Source organism: Camelus dromedarius, chromosome X, assembly GCF_036321535.1.
Source record: "Camelus dromedarius isolate mCamDro1 chromosome X, mCamDro1.pat, whole genome shotgun sequence".
Classification (NCBI taxonomy): domain Eukaryota; kingdom Metazoa; phylum Chordata; class Mammalia; order Artiodactyla; family Camelidae; genus Camelus; species Camelus dromedarius.
The window spans coordinates 2,187,683-2,200,484 of NC_087472.1; the positions used below are offsets into that span (position 1 = coordinate 2,187,683).

Sequence of the window (12,802 nt, forward strand, 5' to 3'; positions counted from 1 at the left end):
CGTGGTTTGTCCTGACTTCCGCATCCGAGTCTCAGACAGACCTGGGACATAGTGAAAGGGCGGGGGCCTCAGGTCTGCGGAGGAGAGAATCTCAGGGCCGCCTGGGAGTGAAGGTGACGACCGCGAGTTAGCATTCAGGGACCCTGGACCCCAAAACAGAGTCAGTCCTGGGAGGCCATGGGGCGGGAGGACCTCGGGCAGCAGTTCCTGAAATGCGGGTCTCAGAGGGACTGGGGTCTTGGTATGACGGGCGGGGCCTCAGGTGGGCTGAGAGGGGAATCCCAGGTCCTGCCAGGAGTCAAGGTGACCCCGAGGGAGGAGTGAGGGACCCGAGATCCCAGAACAGAGGGGACGCAACCGATCCTGCCCCTGCTGTCAGCCCTGGGAGGCCTCAATGCGGGATGAGCACACGTGGTGTGTCCTGACTTCGGCATCCAGGGCTCAGAGAGACCGGGGACCTACTATCAGGATGGGGCCCTCAGGTGGTTGCAGAGCAGAATCCCAGGTCCCGCTTGGAGTCCCGGTGAGGACCCTGAGTTAGCGCGGACAGGACCTCCCACCCTAGAAGAGTGGGAACCTGCCAGAGCCCAGGCCTCCTGCCAGCACGCGGGTCCAGGGCTGTGCCACAGTGTAGATCCGAGGTCTCCCCTCCTTTCTCTCCCAGGGGCTCCAGACACCGGGAAGGCCTAGGTCTGAGACACGTGTTCTCGGGTCACAGAGCACAGGAGGCTGGCAGTGCCAGGACTGAAGGTGAGGTGTGGGCCCTGAGTGTGTACCCGGGGGCTCCCAGAACAGAGGGGACCCCGCGAGGCCAACGTCCACTCCACACACCCCGTGTTGCCCCCAGAACCTCGGGCTGTGCCGGCTGCACCCTGAGGAGCCGCCTCACTTCCCCCGTCAGGTTCACAGACGACCGTCCACCAGGAGGAGAGCCCCTGTGAGGCCGAGGGCACCCCTGAAGAGGAGACCTGTAAGTAGCCTTTGTCAGAGCCCCCCACGGTGGGTTTCTCAGCCCGGGCCACTGACACTCCCTTTCTTCCCCAGGCCCGTGGGTCCCCATCTGTCACCCCTGCCCTCGCTGCTCTCAGCTGCCCGACACCACTCACCGTGCCTCCCGTTCAGATGCGTGACCTCCACCACACTGAAGCCGACTTTCACGACCCAAGAGAGGCTGAGGATTCCGAGGATGAGCAGGACATTTGGGTTGAGGAGGAGGAGGGCGCATCCCCGTTGTCTCCCTCCTCCTCCTCCTCCTCCTCCTCCTTCTCCTCCTCGTCTTCCTACTCAGTCCTGTTCCTGGGCAGTGGCGAGGAGGTGGCTGATTCTGGGACACCCAGTCCCGCGCAGAGCCCTCAGGGTGTCTGCCCCTCCCCCACAGCCGTGGCAGCCCCTCCCTGGAGCCAGTCGGAAGACAATGGCCTCAGAAGCCAAGGTGAGGAGGGGCCCAGCACCGGGCAGGACCCGGCAGATGCCGAGTCCCGGCTCCACGATGCATTACATTTGATGATGGTTGACCTGATGGGCTTCCTGCTCCACAAGTACCGCACAAAGCAGCCGACCTCAAAAGAGGAAATGCTGAATGCGGTCCTCAGAGATGACCGGGACCACTTCCCTGCGGTCTTGAGCCAAGCCTCTGAGTGTCTGCAGCTGGTCTTTGGGGTGGATGTGAAGGAGGTGGACCCCAGGGAGCACTTGTATGTCCTGGTCCCCACCCTGGGCCTCACCTACGATGGCATGCAGGACGATGGGCAGAGCATTCCCAAGACTGGCCTCCTGCTGATACTTCTGGGTGTGATTGTCCTGGAGGGCGACTTTGCTCCTGAGGAGGCAGTCTGGGGAGCACTTAGCAAGATGGGGCTGTGTGCTGGGAGGGAGCACTTCATCTATGGGGAGCCCAGGGAGCTCATCACCAACGTGTGGGTGCGGGAGGGGTACGTGGAGTACCGGCAGGTGGCCAACAGCGATCCCGCTCGCCACGAGTTCCTGTGGGGTCCCCGGGCCTACACGGAGACCAGCAAGCTGCAAGTCCTGGAACATTTCCTCAGGATCAATAGAAGGGGTCCCAGTTCTTTCCCGTCCCTGTCTGAAGAGCGAGTGAGTGATGAGGAAGAGGGGGCCTGAGCCAGACTTGCAGCTGGGCTCCTTCTAGGCCCCTGTCCGGCAGCTTCTCCTGCCGGGCAGGAAGTGAGGCTGACTCTTCACTGTGTGTCTGAGGAGCAAGGAGTCAGCATCCTAAGTAGTGAGGGCCCGGGCCAGTGGGGGGGACACGGTGTACAGCATCTCTGGGCTCCTGTTCTCTACAATGATATGGAAGTTCATCTTCATTTCCTTTAGTGATGTTTCAGATGTTATTCGTTTTAATAAATATCAATATACTTTATTTTATTATACAGTCTTTTTAAAGATTACATTTTATTTACAGTTATGAGAAAATATTGGTTATATACCCCTTGTTCTGCAATACATTCTTGAACCTTCCTTACACCCAATAGTTTGTACTTCCCACTCCCTCACCCCTGTATTGCCCCTTGCCCCTCACCCCTCCCCACTGGTAATCACTAGTTTGTTCTCTATGAGCCTGCTTCTTCTTTGTTATACTCACTAGTTTGTTGTATTTTTTAGAGTCCACATATAAATTGATATCATACAGTATTTGTCTTTCTCTGTCTGATTTATTTCACTTAGCATAATGTCCTCCAAGTCCATCCATCTTGCTGCAAACGGCAAAATTTTGTTTTTTATGGCTGAGTAGTATTCCGGGGGGTGTGTGTGTGTGTGTGTGTGTGTGTGTGTGTGTCTGTGTGTGTGTCCATTCATCTGCTGATGGACATTTAGGTTCCTTCCACATCTTGGCAATTGTAGATAACGCTGCTATGAATATTGGGTGCGTGTATCTTTTCAAATTAGTATCTGGTTTTTTTTTTGTTTTTTTTTTTTTTTGAGATGTATACCCAGGAATGGAATTGCTGGGTCACTTGGTAGTTCTAGTTTTAGTTTTTTGAGAAACGGCATACTGTTTTCCAGAGTGGTCACACCAATTTACATCCCCACCAACAGTGTAGGAGGGATCCCTTCTCTCCACATCTTCGCCAACATTTGCTATTTGCGTTCCTTTTGAAGGTAGCCATTCTGACAGGTATAAGGTGATATGTCATTGTGGTTTTGATTTGCATTTCCCTGATGGTTAATTATACTGAGCATCTTTTCACGTGCCTGCTGGCCACCTGCATTTCCTCTTTGGACAAATGTCTATTGTGTTGTTCTGCCCGTTTTTAGTTGGGTCATTTGTTTTTTTGATGTTGAATTGTATGAGCTGTTTATATATGGTGGTTATTGCTCCCTTGTCAGTTGTAACGTTTGCAAATATTTTCTCCCCTTCAGTAGGTTGTTGTTTTAATTTAGTCAGTGGGTTCCCTTGCTGTGCAGAAGCTTTTAAGTATAATTAGGTCCCCGCTGTTTATTTTTCCTTTTATTTCCTTTGTTTTTGGACATGGATCCAAAAAGTTATTGCTGTAATTTATGTCAGAGAGTGTTCTGCCTATGTTTTCCTCTAGGAGTATTATAGTATCCAGTCTTAAATGTAGATCTTTAATCTATTTTGAGTTTATTTTTGTATATGGTGTTAGAGAATGTTCTAAGTTCATTGTTTGACAGGTAGCTGTCCAGTTTTCCCAGAGCCACTTATTGAAGAGACTGTCTTTTCTCCATTCAATATCCTTGCTTCCTTTGTCGTACATTAATTGACGGTAAGTGTGTGGGTTTACTTCTCGCCTCTCTATCCTGTTCCATTGATCTGTGTGTCTGTTTGGGGGCCAGAACCGCACTGTTTTGATTACTACAGCTTTGTAGTATAGTCCAATGTCAGGGAGCATGATTTCTCCAGCTCTGTTCTTCATTCCCAAGATTGTTTTAGCTATTGGGGTTCTTTTCTTTTTCCAGACACTTTTTTAAATTATTTGTTCTGGTTCTGAGAAAAATGCCATTGTTATTTTGACAGGGATTGCTTTGAATCTGTAGATTGCCTTGGGTAGTATGGTCACTGGGTTGTTTGGTCAACAACACTGATTCTTCCAATCCAAGAACACGGTATATCTTTCCATCTGTTGGTGTCATCTTCAGCTTCTTGCATCAGTGTCTTGTAGTTATTGGAGTACAGGTCTTTGGTCTCCTTAGCTAGGTTTATTACTAGATTATTTATTCTCTTTGATGTGATGGTAAATGGGATTGTTTCCTTAATTTCTCTTTCTGATACTCCTTTGTTAGTGTATAAGATGCAACAGATTTCTGTATATTAATAATAATATTAAATAAGCTTCAGTATCTTAGTTTGTGAATGATATTGATTATACACGTACTGGTACTTAGGCAGCCCAAGACTGAGTTTTGCTATTTTGTAAAACAAATTGGGAAAGTTTCCATCATACTGTGTCATGCCAAAGTAGGTAACACCGCATCGGAATAGAAATTTACTTGGAAATGTGAGAGTGATCAGCACTAAAATCGGTGGGGTCAAGAAAGAGAGAAGTAAAAGTAAACGATAGGTAATTATTGGCTCCTTATCCCTTTTCTTCTGTCAGTCTATAAAATTATAATTATGTGTGTATAACCTGGATTTGTCTGGCTTAGTTAAGAAAGTAGGAGAAAATCAACCTGGATCAGTAGGATCCCTGCTCACCATCTCAGTTCATCCGCAGACGTTCACCGAGCCTCTCCTCTCTGGAGGGCTCGGTGTTAGCAGTGGGGACACTCGGAAAAGCAGGACAGCCCACACCTAGGATAGTCTAGGAGCCGCAGTCACATCGGGAAGTTGGTGAAAGGTCTCCTAAGTCCCATAGGGCAAATAAAAATAGGGCGAGGGGGTGGGGGTCCGGGAGAGAGCACCCAAGTGTAAGTGCCCAGCGCCAGGGCAGTTCGGGGCTTTGGGAAGCTGGGGGGGAGGTCCTTCTGTGGGAGGTGATGGTAATGAAGCTGGGTGGTGGCGGCAGGCAGACGTGCAGACGGCGCTTGTTAGTGGTGAGAGGAACGTGTCAGGTGGGAGATTGCTCTGAGAAGTCCCTCTGGGATCGTGGATACATCTCCTGGGCGAGGGGGGAAGGTGTACTTTGTTCAGGGATGCTTAGAGACCTGGTTATCCTGCCTGAGCTGCTAGGACACTCAGAATGCTCCAACTGCAGGGAGGAGTGGCGTTTGACGTGGCTCACAGTGTACTCCGTCCTGGCATATATAGTTGAAGAGGTTTGGTAACCGCCCCAAACTTGGGGTAGGATTTACTGGGGTGTGTTCTTGGAAACGGTCTGCTGGACACTTACACTGATGGGTCAGCTCCCCTCGATGGTCAGAATCCAAAGCCATAGATGAGGAATGGTCCTGGACATCGCAGGGAGGAAACACCCACCGAGGCTGAATTCCAAACAGGGAATCCACCTCCGGCCCTCCCGACAGCCCTGGGAGACCCCCGGGCACGGGGTCCGGATGTGACGGGCGCTGATGCCCCCTCCCTGGGGGGTGAGAGAGGTGAGGGCCTGGGTGAGGGAGGCCGGCTTCAGGTCTGCACAGGGAAGGAGCCCAGCGCTGCCAGGAGTCAAGGTAGAACCGTGTGGAGGGACTCGGGTTGCAGGGAATCCAGGTCGGTTCTGCTGTCAGCCCTGGGAGACCGCAGGCAGGGTTGCGGGGATCAGTGCCCCAACCCCCACCCCCGCTTCCCTCTCGGGGGTCCTGGCTGTGGAGGGGCCTGGGTCCAAGGGGAGCAAACTGAGGTGGGCAGAGGGAGGGGCCCAGGCCCAGCCTGGAGCCCAGGTGAGGAGCAGAGGGAAGGCTGAGGGACCCCCGGGGAATCCATCTCAGCGCCTGGCGTCCACAGTCCTGGGAAGCCCTGGGCTTGGTGGCCTGCTGTGAGTCCACAGACGCCCCTGGGGGTCTCTGGGCAGTGAGGGCCTTGGTGTGAAGGTGTGGGCTCGGCTCAACAAGGGGGCGTCCCAGGACCCGCCGGGGCTCAAGGTGAGGACCCTGACGGAGGACAGCATGGGCCCCACAGATCCCCGCCCCTGCTGTCAGCCCTGGGAGGGCCTGGGTGGGATGAGCACTCGTGGGGCCCTGACTTCCTCACACCCGGGTCTCCGAGGGACGGGGGTCCTGCGATGAGGGGCGGGGCCTCGGGTGGCCAGAGGCTAGACGACACGACGCCTAAGTGACGACCCTGAGGGAAAACTGAGGGGACCCCGAACCCGGAAAAGAAGCCATCCCACAGAAAGGGGCCCTTGCTATCAGCTGTCCGGAGGCCCGAGGGCAGGACAGGCCCCCGTGTTGTGTCGTGACTGCGGCACCCTGGTCTCACAGAGACCGGGGACTTCGTGTGAGATGAGGGGGGGACCCTCAGATCTGCAGAGCAGAGAATCCCAGGTCCCACTGGGAGTGAAGGTGACGACCGCGAGCGAGCAGTGAGGGACCCTGGACCCCAAAACACAGTCGGTCCTGGGAGGCCATAGGTCGGAATAAGCACCGGCGGCATTTCCCGCCATCCGGGTCTCGGAGGGACTGGGGTCCTGGGATGAGGGGCGGGGCTTCGGGGGTTCCAAGGGGAGGCTACATGCCGCCTGAGTCAAAGTGAGGACCCCGAGGGAGAACAGAGGGATCCTGGACCCCAAGACAGTGTTGGATCTTGGAGGCCTTGGGGCAGGGTGACCACCTGTGGCGTTTCCTGCCATCCGGGTCTCGGAGGGACTGGGGTCCTGGGATGAGGGGCGGGGCCTCGGGGGCTCCAAGGGGAGGCTATCTGCCGCCTGAGTCAAAGTGAGGACCCCGAGGGAGAACGGAGGGATCCTGGACCCCAAGACACTGTTGGATCTTGGAGGCCTTGGGGCAGGGTGACCACCTGCGGCGTTTCCTGCCATCCGGGTCTCGGAGGGACTGGGGTCCTGGGATGAGGGGCGGGGCCTCGGGGGCTCCAAGGGGAGGCTATCTGCCGCCTGAGTCAAAGTGAGGACCCCGAGGGGGAACGGACGGATCTTGCACCCCGGGACAGTGTTGGACCTTGGAGGCCTTGGGGCAGGGTGACCACCTGCGGCGTTTCCTGCCATCCGGGTCTCGGAGGGACTGGGGTCATGGGATGAGGGGCGGGGCCTCGGGGGCTCCAAGGGGAGGCTACATGCCGCCTGAGTCAAAGTGAGGACCCTCAAGCAGGAAGGAGGGGCCCCTGAACCCAGAAAAGTGGCCATCCCACAGAGAGTCGCCCTTGCTTTCAGCTGTCCGGCGGCCCGAGGGGACGACAGCCCACGTGGTTTGTCCTGACTTCCGCATCCGAGTCTCAGACAGACCTGGGACATAGTGAAAGGGCGGGGGCCTCAGGTCTGCGGAGGAGAGAATCTCAGGGCCGCCTGGGAGTGAAGGTGACGACCGCGAGTTAGCATTCAGGGACCCTGGACCCCAAAACAGAGTCAGTCCTGGGAGGCCATGGGGCGGGAGGACCTCGGGCAGCAGTTCCTGAAATGCGGGTCTCAGAGGGACTGGGGTCTTGGTATGACGGGCGGGGCCTCAGGTGGGCTGAGAGGGGAATCCCAGGTCCTGCCAGGAGTCAAGGTGACCCCGAGGGAGGAGTGAGGGACCCGAGATCCCAGAACAGAGGGGACGCAACCGATCCTGCCCCTGCTGTCAGCCCTGGGAGGCCTCAATGCGGGATGAGCACACGTGGTGTGTCCTGACTTCGGCATCCAGGGCTCAGAGAGACCGGGGACCTACTATCAGGATGGGGCCCTCAGGTGGTTGCAGAGCAGAATCCCAGGTCCCGCTTGGAGTCCCGGTGAGGACCCTGAGTTAGCGCGGACAGGACCTCCCACCCTAGAAGAGTGGGAACCTGCCAGAGCCCAGGCCTCCTGCCAGCACGCGGGTCCAGGGCTGTGCCACAGTGTAGATCCGAGGTCTCCCCTCCTTTCTCTCCCAGGGGCTCCAGACACCGGGAAGGCCTAGGTCTGAGACACGTGTTCTCGGGTCACAGAGCACAGGAGGCTGGCAGTGCCAGGACTGAAGGTGAGGTGTGGGCCCTGAGTGTGTACCCGGGGGCTCCCGGAACAGAGGGGACCCCGCGAGGCCAACGTCCACTCCACACACCCCGTGTTGCCCCCAGAACCTCGGGCTGTGCCGGCTGCACCCTGAGGAGCCGCCTCACTTCCCCCGTCAGGTTCACAGACGACCGTCCACCAGGAGGAGAGCCCCTGTGAGGCCGAGGGCACCCCTGAAGAGGAGACCTGTAAGTAGCCTTTGTCAGAGCCCCCCACGGTGGGTTTCTCAGCCCGGGCCACTGACACTCCCTTTCTTCCCCAGGCCCGTGGGTCCCCATCTGTCACCCCTGCCCTCGCTGCTCTCAGCTGCCCGACACCACTCACCGTGCCTCCCGTTCAGATGCGTGACCTCCACCACACTGAAGCCGACTTTCACGACCCAAGAGAGGCTGAGGATTCCGAGGATGAGCAGGACATTTGGGTTGAGGAGGAGGAGGGCGCATCCCCGTTGTCTCCCTCCTCCTCCTCCTCCTCCTCCTCCTCCTCCTTCTCCTCCTCGTCTTCCTACTCAGTCCTGTTCCTGGGCAGTGGCGAGGAGGTGGCTGATTCTGGGACACCCAGTCCCGCGCAGAGCCCTCAGGGTGTCTGCCCCTCCCCCACAGCCGTGGCAGCCCCTCCCTGGAGCCAGTCGGAAGACAATGGCCTCAGAAGCCAAGGTGAGGAGGGGCCCAGCACCGGGCAGGACCCGGCAGATGCCGAGTCCCGGCTCCACGATGCATTACATTTGATGATGGTTGACCTGATGGGCTTCCTGCTCCACAAGTACCGCACAAAGCAGCCGACCTCAAAAGAGGAAATGCTGAATGCGGTCCTCAGAGATGACCAGGACCACTTCCCTGCGGTCTTGAGCCAAGCCTCTGAGTGTCTGCAGCTGGTCTTTGGGGTGGATGTGAAGGAGGTGGACCCCAGGGAGCACTTGTATGTCCTGGTCCCCACCCTGGGCCTCACCTACGATGGCATGCAGGACGATGGGCAGAGCATTCCCAAGACTGGCCTCCTGCTGATACTTCTGGGTGTGATTGTCCTGGAGGGCGACTTTGCTCCTGAGGAGGCAGTCTGGGGAGCACTTAGCAAGATGGGGCTGTGTGCTGGGAGGGAGCACTTCATCTATGGGGAGCCCAGGGAGCTCATCACCAACGTGTGGGTGCGGGAGGGGTACGTGGAGTACCGGCAGGTGGCCAACAGCGATCCCGCTCGCCACGAGTTCCTGTGGGGTCCCCGGGCCTACACGGAGACCAGCAAGCTGCAAGTCCTGGAACATTTCCTCAGGATCAATAGAAGGGGTCCCAGTTCTTTCCCGTCCCTGTCTGAAGAGCGAGTGAGTGATGAGGAAGAGGGGGCCTGAGCCAGACTTGCAGCTGGGCTCCTTCTAGGCCCCTGTCCGGCAGCTTCTCCTGCCGGGCAGGAAGTGAGGCTGACTCTTCACTGTGTGTCTGAGGAGCAAGGAGTCAGCACCCTAAGTAGTGAGGGCCCGGGCCAGTGGGGGGGACACGGTGTACAGCATCTCTGGGCTCCTGTTCTCTACAATGATATGGAAATTCATCTTCATTTCCTTTAGTGATGTTTCAGATGTTATTCGTTTTCATAAATATCAATATACTTTATTTTATTATACAGTCTTTTTAAAGATTACATTTTATTTACAGTTATGAGAAAATATTGGTTATATACGCCTTGTTCTGCAATACATTCTTGAACCTTCCTTACACCCAATAGTTTGTACTTCCCACTCCCTCACCCCTATATTGCCCCTTGCCCCTCACCCCTCCCCACTGGTAATCACTAGTTTGTTCTCTATGAGCCTGCTTCTTCTTTGTTATACTCACTAGTTTGTTGTATTTTTTAGAGTCCACATATAAATTGATATCATACAGTATTTGTCTTTCTCTGTCTGATTTATTTCACTTAGCATAATGTCCTCCAAGTCCATCCATCTTGCTGCAAACGGCAAAATTTTGTTTTTTATGGCTGAGTAGTATTCCGGGGTGTGTGTGTGTGTGTGTGTGTCTGTGTGTCTGTGTGTGTGTGTGTCCATTCATCTGCTGATGGACATTTAGGTTCCTTCCACATCTTGGCAATTGTAGATAACACAGCTATGAATATTGGGTGCGTGTATCTTTTCAAATTAGTATCTGGTTTTTTTTTTGTTTTTTTTTTTTTTTGAGATGTATACCCAGGAATGGAATTGCTGGGTCACTTGGTAGTTCTAGTTTTAGTTTTTTGAGAAACGGCATACTGTTTTCCAGAGTGGTCACACCAATTTACATCCCCACCAACAGTGTAGGAGGGATCCCTTCTCTCCACATCTTCGCCAACATTTGCTATTTGCGTTCCTTTTGAAGGTAGCCATTCTGACAGGTATAAGGTGATATGTCATTGTGGTTTTGATTTGCATTTCCCTGATGGTTAATTATACTGAGCATCTTTTCACGTGCCTGCTGGCCACCTGCATTTCCTCTTTGGACAAATGTCTATTGTGTTGTTCTGCCCGTTTTTAGTTGGGTCATTTGTTTTTTTGATGTTGAATTGTATGAGCTGTTTATATATGGTGGTTATTGCTCCCTTGTCAGTTGTAACGTTTGCAAATATTTTCTCCCCTTCAGTAGGTTGTTGTTTTAATTTAGTCAGTGGGTTCCCTTGCTGTGCAGAAGCTTTTAAGTATAATTAGGTCCCCGCTGTTTATTTTTCCTTTTATTTCCTTTGTTTTAGGACATGGATCCAAAAAGTTATTGCTGTAATTTATGTCAGAGAGTGTTCTGCCTATGTTTTCCTCTAGGAGTATTATAGTATCCAGTCTTAAATGTAGATCTTTAATCTATTTTGAGTTTATTTTTGTATATGGTGTTAGAGAATGTTCTAAGTTCATTGTTTGACAGGTAGCTGTCCAGTTTTCCCAGAGCCACTTATTGAAGAGACTGTCTTTTCTCCATTCAATATCCTTGCTTCCTTTGTCGTACATTAATTGACGGTAAGTGTGTGGGTTTACTTCTCGCCTCTCTATCCTGTTCCATTGATCTGTGTGTCTGTTTGGGGGCCAGAACCGCACTGTTTTGATTACTACAGCTTTGTAGTATAGTCCAATGTCAGGGAGCATGATTTCTCCAGCTCTGTTCTTCATTCCCAAGATTGTTTTAGCTATTGGGGTTCTTTTCTTTTTCCAGACACTTTTTTAAATTATTTGTTCTGGTTCTGAGAAAAATGCCATTGTTATTTTGACAGGGATTGCTTTGAATCTGTAGATTGCCTTGGGTAGTATGGTCACTGGGTTGTTTGGTCAACAACACTGATTCTTCCAATCCAAGAACACGGTATATCTTTCCATCTGTTGGTGTCATCTTCAGCTTCTTGCATCAGTGTCTTGTAGTTATTGGAGTACAGGTCTTTGGTCTCCTTAGCTAGGTTTATTACTAGATTATTTATTCTCTTTGATGTGATGGTAAATGGGATTGTTTCCTTAATTTCTCTTTCTGATACTCCTTTGTTAGTGTGTAAGATGCAACAGATTTCTGTATATTAATAATAATATTAAATAAGCTTCAGTATCTTAGTTTGTGAATGATATTGATTATACACGTACTGGTACTTAGGCAGCCCAAGACTGAGTTTTGCTATTTTGTAAAACAAATTGGGAAAGTTTCCATCATACTGTGTCATGCCAAAGTAGGTAACACCGCATCGGAATAGAAATTTACTTGGAAATGTGAGAGTGATCAGCACTAAAATCGGTGGGGTCAAGAAAGAGAGAAGTAAAAGTAAACGATAGGTAATTATTGGCTCCTTATCCCTTTTCTTCTGTCAGTCTATAAAATTATAATTATGTGTGTATAACCTGGATTTGTCTGGCTTAGTTAAGAAAGTAGGAGAAAATCAACCTGGATCAGTAGGATCCCTGCTCACCATCTCAGTTCATCCGCAGACGTTCACCGAGCCTCTCCTCTCTGGAGGGCTCGGTGTTAGCAGTGGGGACACTCGGAAAAGCAGGACAGCCCACACCTAGGATAGTCTAGGAGCCGCAGTCACATCGGGAAGTTGGTGAAAGGTCTCCTAAGTCCCATAGGGCAAATAAAAATAGGGCGAGGGGGTGGGGGTCCGGGAGAGAGCACCCAAGTGTAAGTGCCCAGCGCCAGGGCAGTTCGGGGCTTTGGGAAGCTGGGGGGGAGGTCCTTCTGTGGGAGGTGATGGTAATGAAGCTGGGTGGTGGCGGCAGGCAGACGTGCAGACGGCGCTTGTTAGTGGTGAGAGGAACGTGTCAGGTGGGAGATTGCTCTGAGAAGTCCCTCTGGGATCGTGGATACATCTCCTGGGCGAGGGGGGAAGGTGTACTTTGTTCAGGGATGCTTAGAGACCTGGTTATCCTGCCTGAGCTGCTAGGACACTCAGAATGCTCCAACTGCAGGGAGGAGTGGCGTTTGACGTGGCTCACAGTGTACTCCGTCCTGGCATATATAGTTGAAGAGGTTTGGTAACCGCCCCAAACTTGGGGTAGGATTTACTGGGGTGTGTTCTTGGAAACGGTCTGCTGGACACTTACACTGATGGGTCAGCTCCCCTCGATGGTCAGAATCCAAAGCCATAGATGAGGAATGGTCCTGGACATCGCAGGGAGGAAACACCCACCGAGGCTGAATTCCAAACAGGGAATCCACCTCCGGCCCTCCCGACAGCCCTGGGAGACCCCCGGGCACGGGGTCCGGATGTGACGGGCGCTGATGCCCCCTCCCTGGGGGGTGAGAGAGGTGAGGGCCTGG

General features: G+C 53.2%; 2 protein-coding genes across 2 annotated transcripts; both read left to right on the forward strand.

Moving 5' to 3' along the window:
* The first annotated feature begins 1,122 nt into the window (after window positions 1-1,122).
* On the forward strand, window positions 1,123-2,121 carry LOC135320183 (melanoma-associated antigen 8-like). The gene has a single exon (XM_064482876.1). It carries the CDS (start codon window positions 1,123-1,125, stop codon window positions 2,119-2,121), a length of 999 nt encoding a protein of 332 aa, XP_064338946.1.
* A 6,083-nt stretch (window positions 2,122-8,204) lies between these two features.
* LOC116150914 (melanoma-associated antigen 8-like) lies at window positions 8,205-9,496 on the forward strand. Its single transcript, XM_064482687.1, has one exon. It carries the CDS (start codon window positions 8,395-8,397, stop codon window positions 9,397-9,399), a length of 1,005 nt encoding a protein of 334 aa, XP_064338757.1. The 5' UTR covers window positions 8,205-8,394; the 3' UTR covers window positions 9,400-9,496.
* Window positions 9,497-12,802: the final 3,306 nt, after the last annotated feature.

Coding starts and splice junctions, on each gene's coding strand:
- LOC135320183 (XM_064482876.1), top strand. CDS start 1,123: ATGCGTGACCTCCACCACACTGAAGCCGACTTTCACGACCCAAGAGAG.
- LOC116150914 (XM_064482687.1), top strand. CDS start 8,395: ATGCGTGACCTCCACCACACTGAAGCCGACTTTCACGACCCAAGAGAG.